This window comes from Entelurus aequoreus, linkage group LG01, assembly GCF_033978785.1.
Source record: "Entelurus aequoreus isolate RoL-2023_Sb linkage group LG01, RoL_Eaeq_v1.1, whole genome shotgun sequence".
In the NCBI taxonomy this organism is placed as follows: domain Eukaryota; kingdom Metazoa; phylum Chordata; class Actinopteri; order Syngnathiformes; family Syngnathidae; genus Entelurus; species Entelurus aequoreus.
The window spans coordinates 96,567,947-96,590,845 of record NC_084731.1 but is presented as its reverse complement, the minus strand read 5'-3'; the positions used below and the strand labels follow the sequence as shown (position 1 = coordinate 96,590,845).

At 38.0% G+C, this 22,899-nt stretch overlaps 1 protein-coding gene across 1 annotated transcript; it reads left to right on the top strand.

Moving 5' to 3' along the window:
- The first annotated feature begins 1,140 nt into the window (after nt 1–1,140).
- LOC133650174 (sodium/potassium-transporting ATPase subunit alpha-1-like) lies at nt 1,141–22,647 on the top strand. The gene is made up of 17 exons (XM_062047148.1): nt 1,141–1,307; nt 1,526–1,636; nt 8,580–8,639; nt 14,236–14,337; nt 14,416–14,517; nt 14,591–14,704; nt 14,783–14,917; nt 15,000–15,117; nt 15,193–15,461; nt 15,533–15,841; nt 17,662–17,796; nt 19,307–19,499; nt 19,842–20,017; nt 20,103–20,239; nt 22,021–22,171; nt 22,237–22,405; nt 22,484–22,647. Exons 1-17 carry the CDS (start codon nt 1,296–1,298, stop codon nt 22,645–22,647), a joined length of 2,457 nt encoding a protein of 818 aa, XP_061903132.1. The 5' UTR covers nt 1,141–1,295.
- The last annotated feature ends 252 nt before the right edge of the window (nt 22,648–22,899 follow it).

The following is a 22,899-nucleotide window of genomic DNA, read 5'->3' as shown; positions in this document are numbered from 1 at the left end:
AACGTTTTCTTATAAAATTGGGACTTTTCAAACATTTTAAGCTTTTCTTGTAAAATTGCTACTGTTATTGAGTAAAATTCCAACTTTTATCATAATATTGCACACCTGTTCAGTTTTTCTTGTGAAATTTTGACTTGCGTTGATTAAAATTACGATTTTTATTATAATACTGCCACAATTCTAAGTTCTTCTTTTGAAATTGAAACAAGCTTTTTTATATTTGCATCGTATGTATATATTATTAATGTTGTAAATACAAATCTTTATATATCTAGAAAGGGTGGTCCTAAAGAGGTGGGCATTATTCGGAGGTCTCAAGAAGGTAACAAATACAAGAATGTGTGTGTGTGTGTGTGTGTGTGTGTGTGTGTGTGTGTGTGTGTGTGTGTGTGTGTGTGTGTGTGTGTGTGTGTGTGTGGACAGCACTTTCAAGGACGTTTCCAGGGCACAGCGTGGCTCAGTCATTCATTGAAGCACTCTCTGTAGCTTTATGGCTTCCTGCTTGCCTAAACCCTCCACTTCCTGTACAAACTTCCTGCTCGAGCAACAGCTGAACTTTAGGTACAAACACAGATCTCAAGACTAAGCCTGATCTCTACTTACTACGACGAGCACAAACTGTGAGATATCATTGGGGGGAAAGAGGAAGTCCAAGGTTCTCGACATCCTCCAGCTAATCTATCACAATCACTACGAGAGATATTCCGGCATTTTGCCTTTTCCTGAATCGGGTATTTACAAAGGTCATGTTGACCACATAAGCTCGGGCTTCAACGCATTATCTTAGCTTGGGAATGACACTTCAGTCTGACCTCTGACACCTGAGATCAGAGAGTGAAAGTGGTCATTAACCAACTTTGTCATTGCGGTGGTTTACTTCAGCAGACTTTTACCTTCTCCCAACCTTGTCCGTCTACATTTTTATGTTTAACTTCAGCGCAGAACGAGGCCTATGTTATCGAACCATAGACTAAGGAGCAAGCGAAGGGCAAGTTTCTCTTCCGCAGGCCGCCATTTAGTCCCCACCCCCGTCGCTACAAATCACCTGTTGGGTTTCAACATTTACAACTCGCTCCACCCTTCAAACTGCTCCGCCTCTCCCTGCAGGTGGGTATAAAGGTATGCTAATGTGAGACGGCCTATCTTCTCTGCTCTGGCAAGAGAGTAAAGGACGTAGGGCTCGCAGAGCAAGAGAGAGAGAGAGAGAGTGGGTGAGAGAGAGAGCAAGAGGCGGAGTAGGAAGGTTGAAGTCAAAAGACAATTGGATTGACTGTTCTCAGACTTGCGTTGCAACCATGGGGCTGGGAGTAAGTACTGGAACTTGTTGCTCTCTCGCTTTCAATGCCTAATTTTGATTAAGATTACGTTTTGCCTGCTTGCTAGTTGTGGTGCGGCTCTGTCAAAAAGGGTTTCCTGACTTGGTTCCTGGCAATAATTAACTCCGTCTGACAGCGTGTTCGTGTAGCAAAGAGGAAGCGGCTTCTCGCATGTGTCTCAACGTCTCCTCCTTATCTCTTCAATCCAGAGAGGGAAAAATGAGTACGAGCTGGCGCCGACGACCGATGGCGACAGCAAGAAAAGCAAGAAGGCCAGGGAGAAAAAGAACATGGACGATCTGAAGAAAGAAGTGGATCTGGTGAGTACTTGGCAGGGGAAATACGGCGACCTTACTTGAGCCGGCGTGATGACCGTACTCATCCGAGGGTTGTTGTCAACACCACTGTTTGCTGCCATTGGTCGCCGTCATGACCCCGACAAACACTTCGCCTTGACCTGACGGCGTGGTCACATGAATGGAGGCTGTGTGTGTGTGTGGGTGCCCTCCCTTTCACAAGAGCTGCTCTTTTAAACCCATGCAAGCACTTTCACGTGTTAATCGTTCCAGGCTGTAAGTTTTTCAGATCTTTGGAAGGGAGCAGAAATAGCCATTAGCAGAGGCTCTCGACTCACACATGTCTAATTTGCAGCGTGGACACAGTTGTCTGTCGGCTTTCAAAATGAAGTTCGCGGTCCGCTATTCAGTGTCCTCCGAAAGTATTTTGAAATGTCTTGAGTCACATCCCTTTGCAATATCTGTTGGTGTCAGCGTTTTTTTTTTTTGTGGCAGACCGTGGTCATTTGTCAAGGTCACGAGACAGAAGCTCACCATCAGGAAAACAAACGTACATATAACCATTTTGCAATTTGCACCTTACCAAGGAGGAGGAGCTGGCCAAGGTTACGCGTTTGTGGGAGATAAAAGGCAAGTTTGAACTTATTCCCCAGATACTTCAATGTCCTTGACAAGGTCAGGTCACGATGTTCTGGAAAGACAGCAACTTAATTCAAGACTACAATTCTTGGTAACACTTTAGTATGGGGAACATATTCACCATTAATTAGTTGCTTATTAAAGGAACACAGACTTAATTTAGAGTTATTTGGACACTAGGGGAACATATTAAGGGTTAGGGTTACTAATAAGCAATAATTCTGAGGTTGTTGAGGGAAGACTCTTAGTTAATGGCTTACTGGTTGTATAATAAGGCCATGCAGAATAAGGCATTAATAATGACTAATTAAGAGCCAATATGTTACTAATTTGCATGTTCATTAATGGTGAATATGTGGTCCTCATACTAAAGTGTTACCAAATTCTTTAATGAAAGAATATTCTTTAGTGGCAAGTCACACAGATAAATGCGGGTGGCAAAATATTATAATTATTAGATGTTTGGGAAAGACAGCAACTTAATTCAAGACTAAAATTCTTGGTAACACTTTAGTATGGGGAACATATTCACCATTAATTAGTTGCTTATTAAAGGAACATAGACTTCATTTAGAGTTATTTGGACACTATGGGAACATATAACGTTTAGGGTTACTAATAAGCAATAATTCTGAGGTTATTGAGGGAAGACTCTTAGTTATAATAAGGCCATGCAGAATAAGGCATTAATAAGTACTTAATAATGACTAATTAAGAGATAATATGTTACTAATTTGCATGGTGAATATGTGTTCCTCATACTAAAGTGTTACCAAATTCTTTAATGAAAGAATATTCTTTAGTGGCAAGTCACACAGATACATGCGGGTAGCAAAATATTATAATTATTAGATGTTTGGGAAAGACAGCAACTTAATTCAAGACTAAAATTCTTGGTAACACTTTAGTATGGGGAACATATTCACCATTAATTAGTTGCTTATTAAAGTAACAAAGACTTCATTTAGAGTTATTTGGACACTAGGGGAACATATAAGGTTTAGGGTTACTAATAAGCAATAATTCTGAGGTTATTGAGGGAAGACTCTTAGTTATAATAAGGCCATGCAGAATAAGGCATTAATAAGTACTTAATAATGACTAATTAAGAGCCAATATGTTACTAATTTGCATGTTCATTAATGGTGAATATGCGGTCCTCATACTAAAGTGTTACCAAATTCTTTAATGAAAGAATATTCTTTAGTGGCAAGTCACACAGATAAATGCTGGTAGCAAAATATTATAATTATTAGATGTTTGGGAAAGACAGCAACTTAATTCAAGACTAAAATTCTTGGTAACACTTTAGTATGGGGAACATATTCACCATTATTAGTTGCTTATTAAAGGAACATAGACTTAATTTAGAGTTATTTGGACACTAGGGGAGCATATAAGGGTTAGGGTTACTAGTATGCAATAATTCTGAGGTTATTGAGGGAAGACTCTTAGTTAATGGCTTACTGGTTGTATAATAAGGCCATGCCGAATAAGGCATTAATACATACTTAATAATGACTAATTAAGAGCCAATATGTTAGTAATTTGCATGTTAATTAATGGTGTAACCAAATTCTTAAATGAAAGAATATTCTTTAGTGGCAAGTCACACAGATAAATGCTGGTAGCAAAATATTATAATTATTAGATGTTTGGGAAAGACAGCAACTTAATTCAAGACTAAAATTCTTGGTAACACTTTAGTATGGGGAACATATTCACCATTAATTAGTTGCTTGTTAAAGGAACATAGACTTAATTTAGAGTTATTTGGACACTAGGGGAACATATTAAGGGTTAGGGTTACTAATAAGCAATAATTCTGAGGTTATTGAGGGAAGACTCTTAGTTATAATAAGGCCATGCAGAATAAGGCATTAATAAGTACTTAATAATGACTAATTAAGAGACAATATGTTACTAATTTGCATGGTGAATATGTGTTCCTCATACTAAAGTGTTACCAAATTCTTTAATGAAAGAATATTCTTCAGTGGCAAGTCACACAGATAAATGCGGGTAGCAAAATATTATAATTATTAGATGTTTGGTAAAGACAGCAACTTAATTCAAGACTAAAATTCTTGGTAACACTTTAGTATGGGGAACATATTCACCATTAATTAGTTTCTTATTAAAGGAACAAAGACTTCATTAAGAGTTATTTGGACACTAGGGGAACATATAAGGGTTAGGGTTACTAATATGCAATAATTCTGAGGTTATTGAGGGAAGACTCTTAGTTATAATAAGGCCATGCAGAATAAGGCATTAATAAGTACTTAATAATGACTAATTAAGAGCCAATATGTTACTAATTTGCATGTTCATTAATGGTGAATATGTGTTCCTCATACTAAAGTGTTACCAAATTCTTTAATGAAAAAATATTCTTTAGTGGCAAGTCACACAGATAAATGCTGGTAGCAAAATATTATAATTATTAGATGTTTGGGAAAGACAGCAACTTAATTCAAGACTAAAATTCTTGGTAACACTTTAGTATGGGGAACATATTCACCATTAATTAGTTGCTTATTAAAGGAACATAGACTTAATTTAGAGTTATTTGGACACTAGGGGAACATATTAAGGGTTAGGGTTACTAATAAGCAATAATTCTGAGGTTGTTGAGGGAAGACTCTTAGTTAATGGCTTACTGGTTGTACAATAAGGCCATGCAGAATAAGGCATTAATAAGTACTTAATAATGACTAATTAAGAGCCAATATGTTACTAATTTGCATGTTAATTAATGGTGTAACCAAATTCTTTAATGAAAGAATATTCTTTAGACACAAGTCACACAGATAAATGCGGGTAGCAAAATATTATAATTATTAGATGTTTGGGAAAGACAGCAACTTAATTCAAGACTAAAATTCTTGGTAACACTTTAGTATGGGGAACATATTCACCATTAATTAGTTGCTTATTAAAGTAACAAAGACTTCATTTAGAGTTATTTGGACACTAGGGGAACATATTAAGGGTTAGGGTTACTAATAAGCAATAATTCTGAGGTTATTGAGGGAAGACTCTTAGTTATAATAAGGCCATGCAGAATAAGGCATTAATAAGTACTTAATAATGACTAATTAAGAGCCAATATGTTACTAATTTGCATGTTAATTAATGGTGTAACCAAATTCTTTAATGAAAGCATATTCTTTAGTGGCAAGTCACACAGATAAATGCGGGTAGCAAAATATTATAATTATTAGATGTTTGGGAAAGACAGCAACTTAATTCAAGACTAAAATTCTTGGTAACACTTTAGTATGGGGAACATATTCACCATTAATTAGTTGCTTATTAAAGTAACAAAGACTTCATTTAGAGTTATTTGGACACTAGGGGAACATATAAGGTTTAGGGTTACTAATAAGCAATAATTCTGAGGTTATTGAGGGAAGACTCTTAGTTATAATAAGGCCATGCAGAATAAGGCATTAATAAGTACTTAATAATGACTAATTAAGAGCCAATATGTTACTAATTTGCATGTTCATTAATGGTGAATATGTGGTCCTCATACTAAAGTGTTACCAAATTCTTTAATGAAAGAATATTCTTTAGTGACAAGTCACACAGATAAATGCGGGTAGCAAAATATTATAATTATTAGATGTTTGGGAAAGACAGCAACTTAATTCAAGACTAAAATTCTTGGTAACACTTTAGTATGGGGAACATATTCACCATTAATTAGTTGCTTATTAAAGGAACATAGACTTCATTTAGAGTTATTTGGACACTAGGGGAACATATTAAGGGTTAGGGCTACTAATAAGCAATAATTCTGAGGTTATTGAGGGAAGACTCGTAGTTAATGGTTAATGACATTCTCTTTTCAAAAGCTGGTCTATGAAAGTTTAATGTTGCTTCACGAAGAGGCAAAGAAACGATGGCCGAATTAGTCAAACAGTAGTCGCTCTGTTAATAATTATTTTATCATCTCACGAACTACATCTTGAAGTGTCAAAGTCCTGCTGGGGAAAATCAAGATGGTTTCTGTGGCGACAGAATATTTCCTTCACCAGGGCTGAGGCATAATGCTTAACAATGTTTGAATACAAATTTTGTTAAAAGTCCTTAAAGGCCTACTGAAATTATTTTTTTTAATTTAAACGGGGATCGCAGATCCATTCTATGTGTCATACTTGATCATTTCGCGATATTGCCATATTTTTGCTGAAAGGATTTAGTAGAGAACAACGACGATAAAGATCGCAACTTTTGGTATCTGATTAAAAAAAGCCTTGCCCCTACCGGAAGTAGCGTGACGTAGTCAGTTGAAAGGCTCATCACATTTTCCTATTGTTTTCAATGCAGCTAGAGCGATTCGGACCGAGAAAGCGACGATTACCCCATTAATTTGAGCGAGGATGAAAGATTCGTGGATGAGGAACGTTAGAGTGACGGACTAGAATGCAGTGCAAGACATATCTGTTTTCGCTCTGACCGTAACTTAGGTACAAGCTGGCTCATTGGATTCCACACACTCTCCTTTTTTTATTGTGGATCACGGATTTGTATTTTAAACCACCTCGGATACTATATCCTCTTGAAAATGAGAGTCGAGAACGCGAAACGGACATTCACAGTGACTTTTATCCCCACGACAATACATCGACGAAACACTTTAGCTAAGGAGCTAACGGAGCTAACGTGATAGCATCGTGCTTAACTGCATATAGAAACAAAATAAATAAGCCCCTGACTGGAAGGATAGACAGAAGATCAACAATACTATTAAACCGTGGACATGTAAATACACGGTTAATGCTTTCCAGCCTGGCGAAGGTTAACAATGCTGTTGCTAACGACGCCATTGAAGCTAACTTAGCAACCGGACCTCACAGAGCTATGCTAAAAACATTAGCTATCCACCTACGCCAGCCAGCCCTCATCTGCTCATCAACACCCGTGCTCACCTGCGTTCCAGCGATCGACGGCGCGACGAAGGACTTCACCCGATCACCGATGCGGTTGGCGAGACGGAGGAAGTTAAGGTGAGTTCGGTGGCTAACGCGTCTGCTATCCATCTCTGTCCTCCTGGCTGTGTTGCTGTAGTCCGCCGCTAATACACCGTTCCCACCTACAGCTTTCTTCTTTGCAGTCTCCATTGTTCATTAAACAAATTGCAAAATATTCACCAACACAGATGTCCAGAATACTGTGGAATTTTGAGATGAAAACAGAGCTTTTTGTATTGGATTCAATGGGCTCCGACCATTGACGTCACGCGCAAACGTCATCATATCGATACGTTTTCAGCCGGAAGTTTGCCGGGAAATTTAAAATTGCACTTTATAAGTTAACCCGGCCGTATTGGCATGTGTTGCAATGTTAAGATTTCATCATTGATATATAAACTATCAGACTGCGTGGTCGGTAGTAGTGGCTTTCAGTAGGCCTTTAATCTTTTGTTGCTTATCTGGAACCAAAAGTTTGCTATTTCACGTCCCGCATGGCCTCGTTTACATTTGGCTCACTTTTTATTCCAAACTCATTGGCAGTCATTGGTTATGTTTATTTAGCTAAACAAATACCTGAAGCAGCAGAGCGACAACGTTGGCTTGCCTCTTGGTAAATGTCAAGCAAACGAGCTGTCTTTCAGCACAGGAAACAGTCTCTGGGGGGGCCGCTGATTCGCTCAGGCAGCCGATAGCATTTTCTGGCACCCGTAGACCACGTCGCTTACAGTCTCGCCCACGCGTTACACTTTTTAATCAGCAGCAGACACTCTTACTCAAAAGTCTGCCTGGACTAATCTTTTGTATTGCATTGTATATATCCATAATTCCCCAACACACAACATTATTTTGCCCTGTCATCGAGTTCCCTCTGAAGGACATTAGAGCAGTGGTCCCCAACCACCGGGCCGCGGCCTGGTACCGGTCCACGGACCGATTGGTACAGGGCCGCACAAGAAAAAAAAAAAAAAAAAAAAAAAAATTAAATCAACATAAAAAACACAATATATACATTATATATCAATATAGATCAATACAATCTGCAGGGATACAGTCCGTAAGCACACATGATTGTATTTCTTTATGAAAAAAAATAAAAACAATATTTAAAAATGTTTTTTTATTTTTTTTTAAAATGTCAACCTCCCCCTCCCCCACCCCCCCACCCCGCCCCCGCCCCCCACCCCCTCCCCACCCCCCGGTACGTGGGACAAATTTTCAAGCGTTGACCGGTCCGCAGCTACAAAAAGGTTGGGGACCACTGCATTAGAGGATGTTTTTTTTTAATCTCCCAAATAGATCATGAATACAAAAAAAAATAATCCCTCCTGTCTTTTCATCTATAGGATGATCACAAGCTCACCTTGGATGAACTTCACAGGAAGTACGGAACCGACCTCACTAGGGTGAGTACACTGACATTTCTGCTTTTGCAAAGGCAAAAATGTTCCTTTTTGACTGACACTTTTAGTTAGGCATTCATTTAACCCTGTAAGACCCAAATATAGAAAAACCTAAAAAAAAAAAAATTAAATTGACCTTTCAGATGTTGTTGTAGGAGGCAATTGATGCAGAAATTGAAGAGTTTGAAAAAAAAAAAAAAGTTTAGGTATGTTTTTAGAGAAATGCTGTAATATTGCAACATTGGGCTTTGATGGGAGCAGAATTTCTATATTTGTACTCACGTTGTCTGAACAACTAGGGGTTCATTTGCAGGGTTGATTGCTTACTTAGCCCCATAACGGTATATACCATTAATAATAATCACACATTATTTATATTTTTATGAAGTCATTTATAAAAAATATGAAACAAGATGAAACTCTTAAAAAACGCTGTTTCCCCCCTCTTTTTTTCTTTTCATGACATGGGTCATGAAGACTTTCATTGGTGGTGAAAGTCCTAAAAACAGTCCCTGTCGTCTGTAAAACGTCTGTAGAATGTATGCTATCCATGTATAGAGAAAATACTTCAGCCAGTGATGTAGTGGAGGGAATACAACCTGTTTGAGCCCACTGCAACAAGCCAGCTATTTTGACTACCACATTCACCCAGTGTTGTATAATTGCAACAATTATGTAACAAGCTCTAAATGAAATTTGATGCATCTGTTCCACAATAACGACATATGTACAAGCTCTAGACCAGGGGTCACCAACGCGGTGCCCGCGGGCACCAGGTAGCCCGTAAGGACCAGATGAGTAGCCCGCCGGCCTGTTCTAAAAATAGCTCAAATAGCAGCACTTACCAGTGAGCTGCCTCTATTTTTTAGATTTTATTTATTTACTAGCAAGCTGGTCTCGCTTTGCCGACATTTTTAATTCTAAGAGAGACAAAACTCAAATATAATTTGAAAATCCAAGAAAATATTTTAAAGACTTGGTCTTCTTTTGTTTAAATAAATTCATTAATTTTTTTACTTTGCTTCTTATAACTTTCAGAAAGACAATTTTAGAGAAAAAATACAACCTTAAAAATGATTTTAGGATTTTTAAACACATATACCTTTTTACCTTTTAAATTCCTTCCTCTTCTTTCCTGACAATTTAAATCAATGTTCAAGTAAATTTATTTTTTTTAATTGTAAAGAATAATACATACATTTTAATTTAATTCTTCATTTTAGCTTCTGTTTTTTCGATGAATAATATTTGTGAAATATTTCTTCAAACTTATTATGATTAAAATTCAAAAAAAGTATTCTGGCAAATCTAGAAAATCTGTAGAATCAAATTTAAATCTTATTTCAAAGTCTTTTGAATTTCTTTTAAAATTTTTGTTCTGGAAAATCTAGAATAAATAATGATTTGTCTTTGTTAGAAATATAGCTTGGTCCAATTTGTTATATATTTTAACAAAGTATAGATTGGATTTTAACCTATTTAAAACATGTCATCAAAATTCTAAAATTAATCTTAATCAGGAAAAATGACTAATGATGTTCCATAAATTATTTTTTTAATTTTTTCAAAAAGATTTGAATTAGCTAGTTTTTCTCTTCTTTTTCTCGGTTGAATTTTGAATTTTAAAGAGTCGAAATTGAAGATAAACCCTTTTTCCAAATTTTATTGTCATTTTTTTCGTGTTTTCTCCTCTTTTAAACCATTCAATTAAGCATAAATATCATTAATTATTAATAATAACATAGAGTTAAAAGTAAATTGAGCAAATTGGCTATTTCTGGCAATTTATTTAAGCGTGTATCAAACTGGTAGCCCTTCGCATTAATCAGTACCCAAGAAGTAGCTCTTGCTTTCAAAAAGGTTGGTGACCCCTGATCTAATGTGATGTAATTGGAGCCTTGAATAGGTCAATAATTCATAATGACATTGATTTTGATTCACTATTATTTTTTAAAGAAAGAAACAGCCTGCGAGGCAGCTTTGTGTTATTAGAGTAAACATTGCAACATATTCTTGTTAATTTCACCTGTTTGCTCTTTTATACCACTTTTTATGTTTTTCATTTTTTTCAACCGTATTTTTAAAATGTGCCGTGGGGCCGTTAAAAAAATGACCTGCGGGCCGCACTTTGGACACCCCTGAGGTATGGCATAAATCAGTAATGCAACAGTCCGTGTCAATTCCAACTAAGAAAAATTGTTGATTAGTAAGATGTGCCTAATGTTGTGGTAAGTGATACATGGAGCATTATTGTGGTCGTGATAGATTTCATACGATATCGACTTGTAAAATCAAAGCTATTTGCAGTTTGTCACTTCTGTCATTCGTATATAATTTAGATCAGGGGTCACAAACCTTTTTGAAACCAAGAGCTACTTCTTGGGTAGTGATTAATGCGAAGGGCTACCAGTTTGATACACACTTCAATAAATTGCCAGAAATAGCCAATTTGCTCAATTTAACTTTAACTCTATGTTATTATTAATAATTAATGATATTTACATTTAATTGAACGGTTTAAAAGAGGAGAAAACATGAAAAAAAATGACAATTAAATTTGGAAACATAGTTTATCTTCAATTTCGACTCTTTAAAATTCAAAATTCAACCGAAAAAAAGAAGAGAAAAACTTTAAAAAATAATTTATGGAACATCATTAGTAATTTTTCCTGATTAAGATTAATTTTAGAATTTGATGACATGTTTTAAATAGGTTAAAATCCAGTCTACACTTTGTTAGAATATATAACAAATTGGACCAAGCTATATTTCTAACAAAGACAAATCATTATTTCTTCTAGATTTTCCAGAACAAAATTTTTAAAATCAATTCAAAAGACTTTGAAATAAGATTTAAATTTGATTCTACAGATTTTCTAGATTTGCCAGAATAATTTTTTTCAATTTTAATCATAATAAGTTTGAAGAAATATTTCACAAATATTCTTCGTCGAAAAAACAGAAGCTAAAATGAAGAATTAAATTAAAATATATTTATTATTCTTTACAATAAAAAAATAAAAAAATACTTGAACATTAATTTAAATTGTCAGGAAAGAAGAGGAAGGAATTTAAAAGGTAAAAAGGTATATGTGTTTAAAAATCCTAAAATCATTTTTAAGGTTGTATTTTTTCTCTAAAATTGTCTTTCTGAAAGTTATAAGAAGCAAAGTAAAAAAAAATAATGAATGTATTTAAACAAGTGAAGACCAAGTCTTTAAAATATTTTCTTGGATTTTCAAATTCTATTTGAGTTTTGTCTCTCTTAGAATTAAAAATGTCGGGCAAAGCGAGACCAGCTTGCTAGTAAATAAATACAATTTAAAAAATAGAGGCAGCTCACTGGTAAGTGCTGCTATTTGAGCTATTTTTAGAACAGGCCAGCGGGCGACTCATCTGGTCCTTACGGGCTACCTGGTGCCCGCGGGCACCGCGTTGGTGACCCCTGATTTAGATCCTTCGTATAACGTAAATGATTAATGTTTTCAACTGATCAGTTTGTGTATGATGGCGAAGACATCCTCAGTATGAGGGCGACCCGGCTGAGGACACATGATATCGAGTTACAATGCACAATACAGTCACACACATGCTGATTATCTTCCGAAACCTGATCTGCCTTAGTTTGGCCCTAAACAAAGTCTTCATTCTCATTGACTCTGTCAACTCCTGTAGTTTTTTTTTTTACTCAGTGAGAATGTGTGACCTTGACTTTGTTCGAGCACATAATGTCCACTGAAAACTCAGATACAAAGTCTTCTTTGCCTTTATCAGAAATTTTATTTTGCAAGCCCATTACAGCAGGGATGTCCAAAGTGCGGCCCGGGGGCCATTTGCGGCCCGCAGGTAATTTTTCAAAGGCCCCACGGCACATTCTAACAATACGATAAAAAAAATTAAAAACATAAAAATTGGTATAAAAGTGAAATGTAACAAGAAAATGTTGCAATGTTTACTCTAGTAACACAAAGCTGCCACGCAGGCTGTTTATTAAAAAAAAAAAAAAAAAAAGAATCAAAATCAATGTCATTATGAATTATTGACCTATTCAAGGCTCCAATTACATCACATTAAATATTCCACTTTGAGATATTTTTTGGGTGAAATGTTGCATATTTTGTGTTTGCCATTTAACAATTTTTTTTTTTAAATTTTTTTGAAGAAGGGCCTAAAACGAACAAACAAAAAACATAAACAACAATACATCTTATAATTGACGGATAGATCTGAAGTTGATCTTGAGACTATTGTGTTAAAAGTTAAAAAAAAAGAAGTATGATTTATTTTTTTAAACTTTACCGAGCAGGACCCTTTTGGATCCCCAATCATTTTTTTAAAGTGTCATTGCTCAAAAAAGAATAATGAATCAATATTGTGATGAGTTATTGACATTTTTAAGGCTCCGATTATTATAAAATCTCAAATATTCCACTTAAAAAAATTATTGGGTGAAAATATTGCATATTTTGTTGTTTTTTTCATTAAAAAAATGAGTTTTCTTTGACAAAAAGGGCATACCACTTAAATCAGGGGTCACCAACGCGGTGCCCGCGGGCACCAGGTAGCCCGTAAGGACCAGATGAGTAGCCCGCTGGCCTGTTCTAAAAATAGCTCAAATAGCAGCACTTACCAGTGAGCTGCCTCTATTTTTTAAATTGTATTTATTTACTAGCAAGCTGGTCTCGCTTTGCTCGACATTTTTAATTCTAAGAGAGACAAAACTCAAATAGAATTTGAAAATCCAAGAAAATATTTTAAAGACTTGGTCTTCACTAACTGACAAAGAAACAGATAACAGATTTGGTGTCCAGTTCAAAGTGTGACATGATTTTTTTTTTAAATTTGAGAGTTGACTTTTGTATTTTATATGAGTTATTATTTGTACAAACATGTTGCAAAGTAATTAATGATTTGTTAAAAAATGTTAGTGGCTAGCTAGTTAAAATGGGATATTGTGATTTCACAAGACTGTCTTAGAAGGGATCATTTGAAAATGTTCAATTTTGAAAAATGTGCACTTAGAGAAAATATAAAAATAAAGTGTTGCATATTGATATTTATCAGTTTCTATATATATTTATTGTGAGAAATCATTAAGATGATCAGTGTTTCCACAAAGATAAATATCATTAATTATTAATAATAACATAGAGTTAAAGGTAAATTGAGCAAATTGGCTATTTCTGGCAATTTATTTAAGTGTGTATCAAACTGGTAGCCCTTCGCATTAATCAGTACCCAAGAAGTAGCTCTTGGTTTCAAAAATGTTGGTGACCCCTGACTTAAATGTTTAACAACTTTATATTGACAGATAGACCTCATGTAGATCTAGAGATTTAAACCTTGAATAATAACAATAATAATAATAATACTAATCAATGACACATTTTTTTATATTTTTTTTACCAAAACCCTTTGGGGTCCTTTGGTCGGGATCAAGCCTGAGTGGAGGCCTAAATGAATATTTTTTTATACATATATTGTTTTTTTAAATAAAAAATATCAAAATGGCCCCCGCTTCCTTTGATTTTTCAGTGTGCGGCTCTTAAAGAGCTGCTTCTCTCCAAAGTACTCACCCGTGTATTTCATTCCTGTGTAGGGTCTGACCGCCACCAGAGCAAAGGAGGTGCTGGCCCGTGATGGCCCGAATGCTCTCACCCCTCCGCCCACTACACCTGAGTGGGTCAAGTTCTGCAGACAGGTAAACTTGATTTCCATTGCATTCATTAATGAAATAATGAATAATGTTCATTTTGAGGCCTGAATGTCTCATTTCCAGCTTTTTGGCGGTTTCTCCATGCTTCTCTGGATTGGCGCCGTCCTCTGCTTCATCGCATACGGGATCCAGGCTTCCTATGAAGACGAACCCGCTAATGATAATGTAAGGCAGCATTTGCGAGTGTGTAATGGGCAGCGATGTTCAACACGTGTGTTAATCAGTCTTGTTCTTTTAGTTGTACCTTGGCGTTGTGCTCTCTGCTGTTGTCATCATCACTGGCTGCTTCTCCTATTACCAAGAGGCCAAGAGCTCCAAAATCATGGAGTCGTTCAAAAACCTGGTCCCACAGGTAAGCTTCTGCGAACCCGAGCATGCAATGAGGCAACAAAGACTCTAAATATTGTGAATGTCACTCATTATTCTGTAGCAAGCTTTGGTTATTCGTGACGGAGAGAAGAACAGCATTAACGCTGAGGACGTGGTGGCTGGAGACCTGGTGGAGGTGAAAGGTGGTGACAGGATCCCTGCTGATCTGCGAGTCATCTCCGCCCATGGGTGCAAGGTCATTTCCTCAGAAATTATCTAATAAAACAAGCATATGTTTGGACTACTAATTTTCTTTATTCGTGGTTTTCACCTTGCAGGTGGACAACTCCTCTTTGACGGGTGAATCCGAGCCACAGACCCGTACTCCAGATTTCTCCAATGACAACCCACTGGAGACCAGGAACATTGCTTTCTTCTCTACCAACTGTGTTGAAGGTATTCATTGTAAAAAATCAATGAATCAATTATTACCTTCTTTAATTTATAATCACAAGTGAAAAACTTTTCTAGGCACAGCCAGAGGAATCGTCATCAACACCGGAGACCGCACTGTCATGGGTCGCATCGCCACACTGGCTTCCAGCTTGGAAGGCGGAAAAACTCCCATTGCCGTTGAGATTGAGCACTTTATCCACATCATCACTGGTGTGGCTGTATTCCTCGGTGTGTCTTTCTTCATTCTCTCCCTTATACTTGGGTATGGGTGGCTTGAGGCAGTCATCTTCCTTATTGGAATCATTGTTGCCAACGTTCCAGAGGGTCTACTGGCAACCGTCACTGTGAGCTTTGCTGTTCAGTTCTTAATTCAAAACACTCTCTTGATTGCCACCATAACACTGGATGTCTCCAGGTGTGTCTGACTCTGACTGCCAAGCGTATGGCCAAGAAGAACTGTTTAGTAAAGAACCTGGAAGCCGTTGAGACGCTGGGGTCCACATCCACCATCTGTTCAGATAAGACCGGCACCTTGACCCAAAATAGGATGACAGTGGCGCACATGTGGTTCGACAACCAGATTCACGAGGCTGACACCACTGAGAACCAGAGCGGCACATCCTTTGACAGGAGCTCTGATACCTGGTCTGCCCTATCCAGAATTGCTGGACTCTGTAACCGAGCTGTCTTCCTGGCCGAGCAAGGCAACGTTCCAATTCTGAAGGTATCAACTTCTATAGAAACCTTGAGATGATCAGGCACTGAACGTTTTGATCTATTTCTCATCTATTTAACTGCAACAAAAGTCTGTGAATAATTGACCACTGGTACAAGATAGCAACAAGCTTTGTTGTATGTCATGTGTTATTCATAGAGTGAAAAGGCGTAGGTCCCTGACCCATTCATAATTCAGTAAAAGTAAGAGGTGCAATGACTTTCTTTGGAATAGAATAGAGTAAAAATAATTAAAATGGAGAACTCAATCAACAAACATTTATGAAAGGCTCTCTATATCAACATTTTTAGATCCTCTACAGCAGGGGTGTCAAACTCAAGTACAGAGTGGGCCAAAATTTAAAAGTGAACAAAGCCGCGGGCCAAGGTTGAACAAATTAACCTTTTAATAGGGACCCAAACAAGTTTTGCATTGAATATTGAACAAGCAAGGCTTATATAACTTTATAGTGACATGCAAAATCCAGTTTCAAATAATAATAATAATAGTAATTCAAAAATATCAATGGCATATCAAATACAATTTAAATAAAAATTGAATGCCTCTTTTCTATTTGCAGCCTTCAGAGGTAAATATCAACATTAACTTTTTCCACAGGCTAATAAATTTGAAAATAAAATAACAATGAATAAACCAACCAATCAGGACTTTAAACTGCTCAGTTTGCAACACACTGATCTAATCTGATGTGCCCAAGCCAGATACCTGCCATCTTTTCTTGGATGCTAATTCATTAATGTCAGGGCTCAGGCTTTGAGCTGAGGCAACCTTCATTATCGAACGAAGGTGTTCATCATCTCATTATAACTCGTAGCCCACCCGGACCACAGTCTTGGGGGCGTGCCTTAAAGACACTGCCTTTAACGTCCGCTATGAGCTGTCGTCACATCCGCTTTTCATCCATTCTAACAACGTGCCGGCGTAGTCACAAGATTTGTGCGGCTTCTGTATGATCACACACGGGAATGCAAGGCATACTTGTTCAACAGCGATACAGGTCACACTGAGGGTGCCCGTATAAACAACTTTAACAATGTTAGAAATATACGCCACACTGTGAATCCACACCAAACAAGAATGACAAACACATTTCGGGAGAACATCCGCACCGTAACACAAGATAAACACAACAGAACAAATACCCAGAACCCTGTGCAGCACTAACTCTTCCGGGACGCTACAATATACACCCCCCGCTACCACCAAACCCCCCCCAAACCCCCGCCCACACCTTGTAGCTCCCGGAAGAGTTAGTGCTGCAAAGGGTTCTGGGTATTTGTGCTGTTGTGTTTATGTTGTGTTACGGTGCGGATGTTCTCCCGAAATGTTCTCCCGGAAGAGTTAGTGCTGCAAAGGGTTCTGGGTATTTGTTCTGTTTGTTCTGTATATGGCAACCCTCAGTGTAAATTGTATCACTGTTGATCAAGTATGCATGCATTCACTTTAGTGTGCGTGCAGAAGCGGCACATATTATGTGACTGGGCCAGCACACGTTGGACTGGATGAAAAGTAGATGTGAAGCGGATGTGACGATTTTCGGGACGGGCACTGAAATCTGGTACTCTCCCGGGAGGGTTGGCAAGTATGACAATTAGCGGTGAATGCGGTGTTACCGCGGCACCGCAGCTGAATATAATCGGCGGGCCAGCTCTAGTGTTAATTTGATATCACCTCAAGGGCCAGTTTGACACCCATGCTCTACAGCCTCGATTTCTTGGCAGATAATGTGGACCAATGAGCATTCATGAAACTCTATCCCTGAGGCGTTCTTAAGTGAGTACACTGATTTCCTGACTTCCAATTGACAGAGGGACGTAGCCGGTGATGCTTCTGAGGCTGCCCTGCTCAAATGTATTGAGTTGTGCTGTGGATCTGTCAAGGGCATACGAGAAAAATATTCCAAGCTTGCTGAAATACCCTTCAACTCTACTAACAAGTACCAGGTAAACAGTAAAAACACTCACACAAACTGCTCACTTATAGGCCTACTGAAATGATTTTTTTTTATTTAAACGGGGATAGCAGATCCATTCTATGTGTCATACTTGATCATTTCGCGATATTGCCATATTTTTGCTGAAAGGATTTAGTAGAGAACAACGACGATAAAGTTCGCAACTTTTGGTCGCTGATAAAAAAAGCCTTGCCTATACTGGAAGTAGCGTGACGTCACAGGGGGTAGGACTCCTCACATTTTCCTATTGTTTACACCAGCAGCGAGAGAGATTCGGACCGAGAAAGCGACAATTACCCCATTAATTTGAGCGAGGATGAAAGATTTGTGGATGAGGAAAGTGAGAGTGAAGGACTCGAGAGGCAGTGCAGGACGTATCTTTTTTCGCTCTGACCGTAACTTATGTACAAGGGTTCATTGGATTCCACAATTTCTCCTTTTTCTATTGTGGATCACGGATTTGTATTTTAAACCACCTCGGATACTATATCCTCTTGAAAATGAGAGTCGAGAACGCGAAATGGACATTCACAGTGACTTTTATCTCCACGACAATACATCAGCGAAGCTCTTTAGCTACTGAGCTAACGAGATAGCATCGGGCTCAAATGCAGATAGAAACAAAATAAATAAACCCCTGCCTGGAAGGATAGACAGACGATCAACAATACTATTAAACCATGGACATGTAAATACCCGGTTAATAATTTCCAGCTTGGCGAAGCTTAACAATACTGTTGCTAATGACGCCATTGAAGCTAACTTAGCTATGGGACGGCGGCGGGCATTGTAGCTTTCGACGACACCCCGGCCGCCATCAGAGTCGGCAAGAAACATATATTTCCCCAAAGTTACGTACGTGACATGCACATAACGACACGTAAGGGCAAGCGATCAAATGTTTGGAAGCCAAAGCTGTACTCACGGTAGCGTGTCTGCTATCCACCTCAAAGTCCTCCTGGTTGTGTTGCTGTAGTCCGCCGCTAATACACCGATCGCACCTACAGCTTTCTTCTTTGCAGTCTCCATTGTTCATTAAACAAATTGCAAAAGATTCACCAACACAGATGTCCAGAATACTGTGGAATTTTGGGATGAAAACAGAGCTTTTTTGTATTGGATCCAATGGGTCCGAATGCTTCCGTATCAACCATTGACGTCACGCGCATACGTCATCATATAGACGTTTTCAACCGGAAGTGTGGCGGGAAATTTAAAACTGCACTTTATACGTTAACCCGGCCGTATTGGCATGTGTTGCAATGTTAAGATTTCATCATTGATATATAAACTATCAGACTGCGTGGTCGGTAGTAGTGGCTTTCAGTAGGCCTTTATGCTCTCTTGTGTTCAAATAATTCATAACTTCACAAACATATTTCTTATATTGCCGGCCAATTATGCCCATCAACAAGGCAAAGGAGTCTCGAGAATTTCTAAACACTGCAGTAGTAGAGATTAATTTGCCTGACTTCAACAAACATGTGTTTTGTTGTCAGCTTTCCGTCCATAAAAACGCAACCCCAGGAGAGACCAAGCATCTGCTGGTCATGAAAGGTGCTCCTGAGAGGATTTTGGACCGCTGCTCCACCATCATGTTGCAGGGAAAAGAACAGCCGCTGGATGAGGAACTGAAAGATGCTTTTCAAAACGCCTATGTTGAGCTTGGAGGACTTGGAGAGAGAGTTCTGGGTAAGGACTTGTTAAACCCTCGTTTTTTGTCTGGGAATGACTGTAGACATAAGCTCAGTTACCCTCTGCTCCCTGTATCATCAAGTGGTGACAACATTCTCAGTAAAGTTATTGTAAGTGCTATGAAACAAGGGCTGTATAGCTCTTGAAACTAAGTAAGCCCCTGACCTCACTTAAAACCTACGGCTAGGTGAAATGTTCTGTTTTTAACCAAATCTACTGACAAGATGGCAGCGTAAAGACTAATGAAAGCACATAAATAATACTTGGTGTGGAGATTGTATGTTCTCAAAGAATTGAATGTATGAGCATACCTGAGCCCTGTGATTGATTGCTCTGTAGGTTTCTGCCATTTCAACCTGCCCGATGACCAGTTCCCAGAGGGCTTTGCATTCGACACCGAAGAGGTGAACTTTCCCACTGAGAAGTTGTGCTTCGTCGGCCTCATGTCCATGATTGATCCTCCTCGTGCGGCCGTGCCAGATGCTGTTGGCAAATGCAGAAGCGCTGGAATCAAGGTCAAATTAAACCTGAGACTTCATAAGGAAAATATGTCTATTTTCAGTCAGTCTGTAATTGTTTTCCCTTTTTCTCTTTTCATAGGTTATTATGGTAACTGGTGACCACCCAATCACAGCCAAGGCAATCGCCAAGGGTGTAGGCATCATCTCGGAGGGCAACGAGACAGTTGAAGACATTGCGGCTCGCCTGAACGTTCCAGTGTCAGAGGTCAATCCTAGGTTTGTACAAACCTTGGTGTTGGCTTTAAATACTAATAAAATAGCTTTGAATTACACAGTCAGTCAAAAACCCAATCAGCTAAAAGGCGACAACCCCCTGATTCAGCCCAGACAAATACATCTAAACTGTCATAAACACGTCCATCACTCGGCTGCGCCTCCAGGATTTATGACTAGATTGTGTGCAAAATATTATGTGATCCTACAGTATTGCAAGATAAAACATTGCAACTTCCTCTGAAAGGTCTGCTAAGTGACAAATTGCCAGCATTTAAAAGATTGCTCCCAAATACATCAGTCAGTCAGCTGTATGTGGCATAGTCTAGTTCCTCTTCTTATTTTCATATTTTCCACAATGTTGATTATCATTGTTGGACAAAAGCAGAGTTTTGTGGTTTTCCCATTCGCCATAGTGCTGAAAGGTTCCATAACATCTATTTTAACTTCAAACCGTGGTGATTGTAAATTGTGCTTATTTTCTTCTTTCCGTTATTATTTGTTTTGATTCCACTGGCAACATTGCTAGGATATGTTTTTTATTGACCGTCCAGCTTTGCACTACACCAGGGGTCACCAACCTTTTTGAAACCAAGAGCTACTTCTTGGGTGCTGATTAATGCGAAGGGCTACCAGTTTGATACACACTTAAATAAATTGCCAGAAATAGCCAATTTGCTCAATTTACCTTTAACTCTATGTTATTATTAATATTTAATGATATTTACACTTAATTGAACGGTTTAAAAGAGGAGAAAACACGAAAAAAATGACAATTAAATTTTGAAACATAGTTTATCTTCAATTTCGACTCTTTAAAATTCAAAATTCAACCGAAAAAAAGAAGAGAAAAACTAGCTAATTCGAATCTTTTTGAAAAAATTAAAAAAATTATTTATGGAAAATCATAAGTAATTTTTCCTGATTAAGATTAATTTTAGAATTTTGATATGTTTTAAATAGGTTAAAATCCAATCTGCACTTTGTTAGAATATATAACAAATTGGACCAAGCTAGATTTCTAACAAAGACAAATGATTACTTCTTCTAGATTTTCCAGAACAAAAATTAAAAAAAAAAAATCAAAAGACTTTGAAATAAGATTTAAATTTGATTCTACAAATTTTTTAGATTTGCCAGAATCATTTTTTTGAATTTTAATCATAATAAGTTTGAAGAAATATTTCACAAATATTCTTCGTCGAAAATACAGAAGCTAAAATGAAGAATTAAATCAAAATGTATCTATTATTCTTTACAATAAAAAAAATAAATTTACTTGACCATTGATTTAAATTGTCAGGAAAGAATAGGAAGGAATTTAAAAGGTAAAAAGGTATATGTGTTTAAAAATCCTAAAATCATTTTTAAGGTATTTTTTCTCTAAAATTGTCTTTCTGAAAGTTATAAGAAGCAAAGTAAAAAATTAATGAATTTATTTAAACAAGTGAAGACCAAGTCTTTAAAATATTTTCTTGGATTTTCAAATTCTATTTGAGTTTTGTCTCTCTTAGAATTAAAAATGTCAGGCAAAGCGAGACCAGCTTGCTAGTAAATAAATACAATTTAAAAAATAGAGGCAGCTCACTGGTAAGTGCTGCTATTTGAGCTATTTTTAGAACAGGCCAGCGGGCGACTCATCTGGTCCTTACGGGCTACCTGGTGCCCGCGGGCACCGCGTTGGTGACCCCTGCGCCACACCAAAAAACCATACAGCACAGTTGAGATTGAACGAATGGCCGCTTTGCAGTCTCACCCTCAGTCTGCTGTGCTTTCCTCTTCAGGGACGCAAAGGCCTGTGTGGTCCACGGTGGCGAGCTGAAGGAGATGTCCACCGAGCTTCTTGACGATATTCTGAAGTACCACACTGAAATTGTCTTCGCCAGAACCTCGCCGCAGCAGAAACTAATCATTGTGGAGGGCTGCCAGCGACAGGTATGAAATTCATCGCTTCTCTTCCAGATTTTCCGCAAGCTCAACATTTTGCTGACTCTTAAAAGGGAGCCATTGTTGCTGTGACTGGTGATGGCGTCAACGACTCTCCAGCTCTGAAGAAGGCTGACATTGGTGTCGCCATGGGGATCGCTGGATCTGATGTCTCCAAGCAAGCGGCGGACATGATTCTGCTGGATGACAACTTTGCTTCCATTGTTACAGGAGTGGAAGAAGGTAACGTCGAGCTTTTAAACTGCACATTTGATTTGACTTGTCCCTGATTGATATATTGACATGTATAACATTGTGTAGGCCGTCTGATCTTTGACAACTTGAAGAAGTCCATCGCTTACACTCTGACCAGTAACATCCCGGAGATTTCACCCTTCCTCCTCTTCATCATCGCCAACATCCCCCTGCCTCTGGGAACCGTCACCATCCTCTGTATCGACCTGGGAACTGACATGGTGGGTTGATGATATTATGTCCACTTTAATGGCATTTTTTAATGCCTCGAGATCTGCGCACAAATAAGTAGCATTGTTGTAACCTGCTCAGTGGCCTTGTGGTTAGCGTGTTCGCCCTGAGATCGGTAGGTCGTGAGTTCAAACTAGGGATGTCCCGATCCAGGTTTTTGCAATTCCGATCCGATACCAATGTTGTTTTTGCACTTCCGATCCGATACCGATACTGGCCGATACTGGCCTTATCCGAGCATGCATACTTGC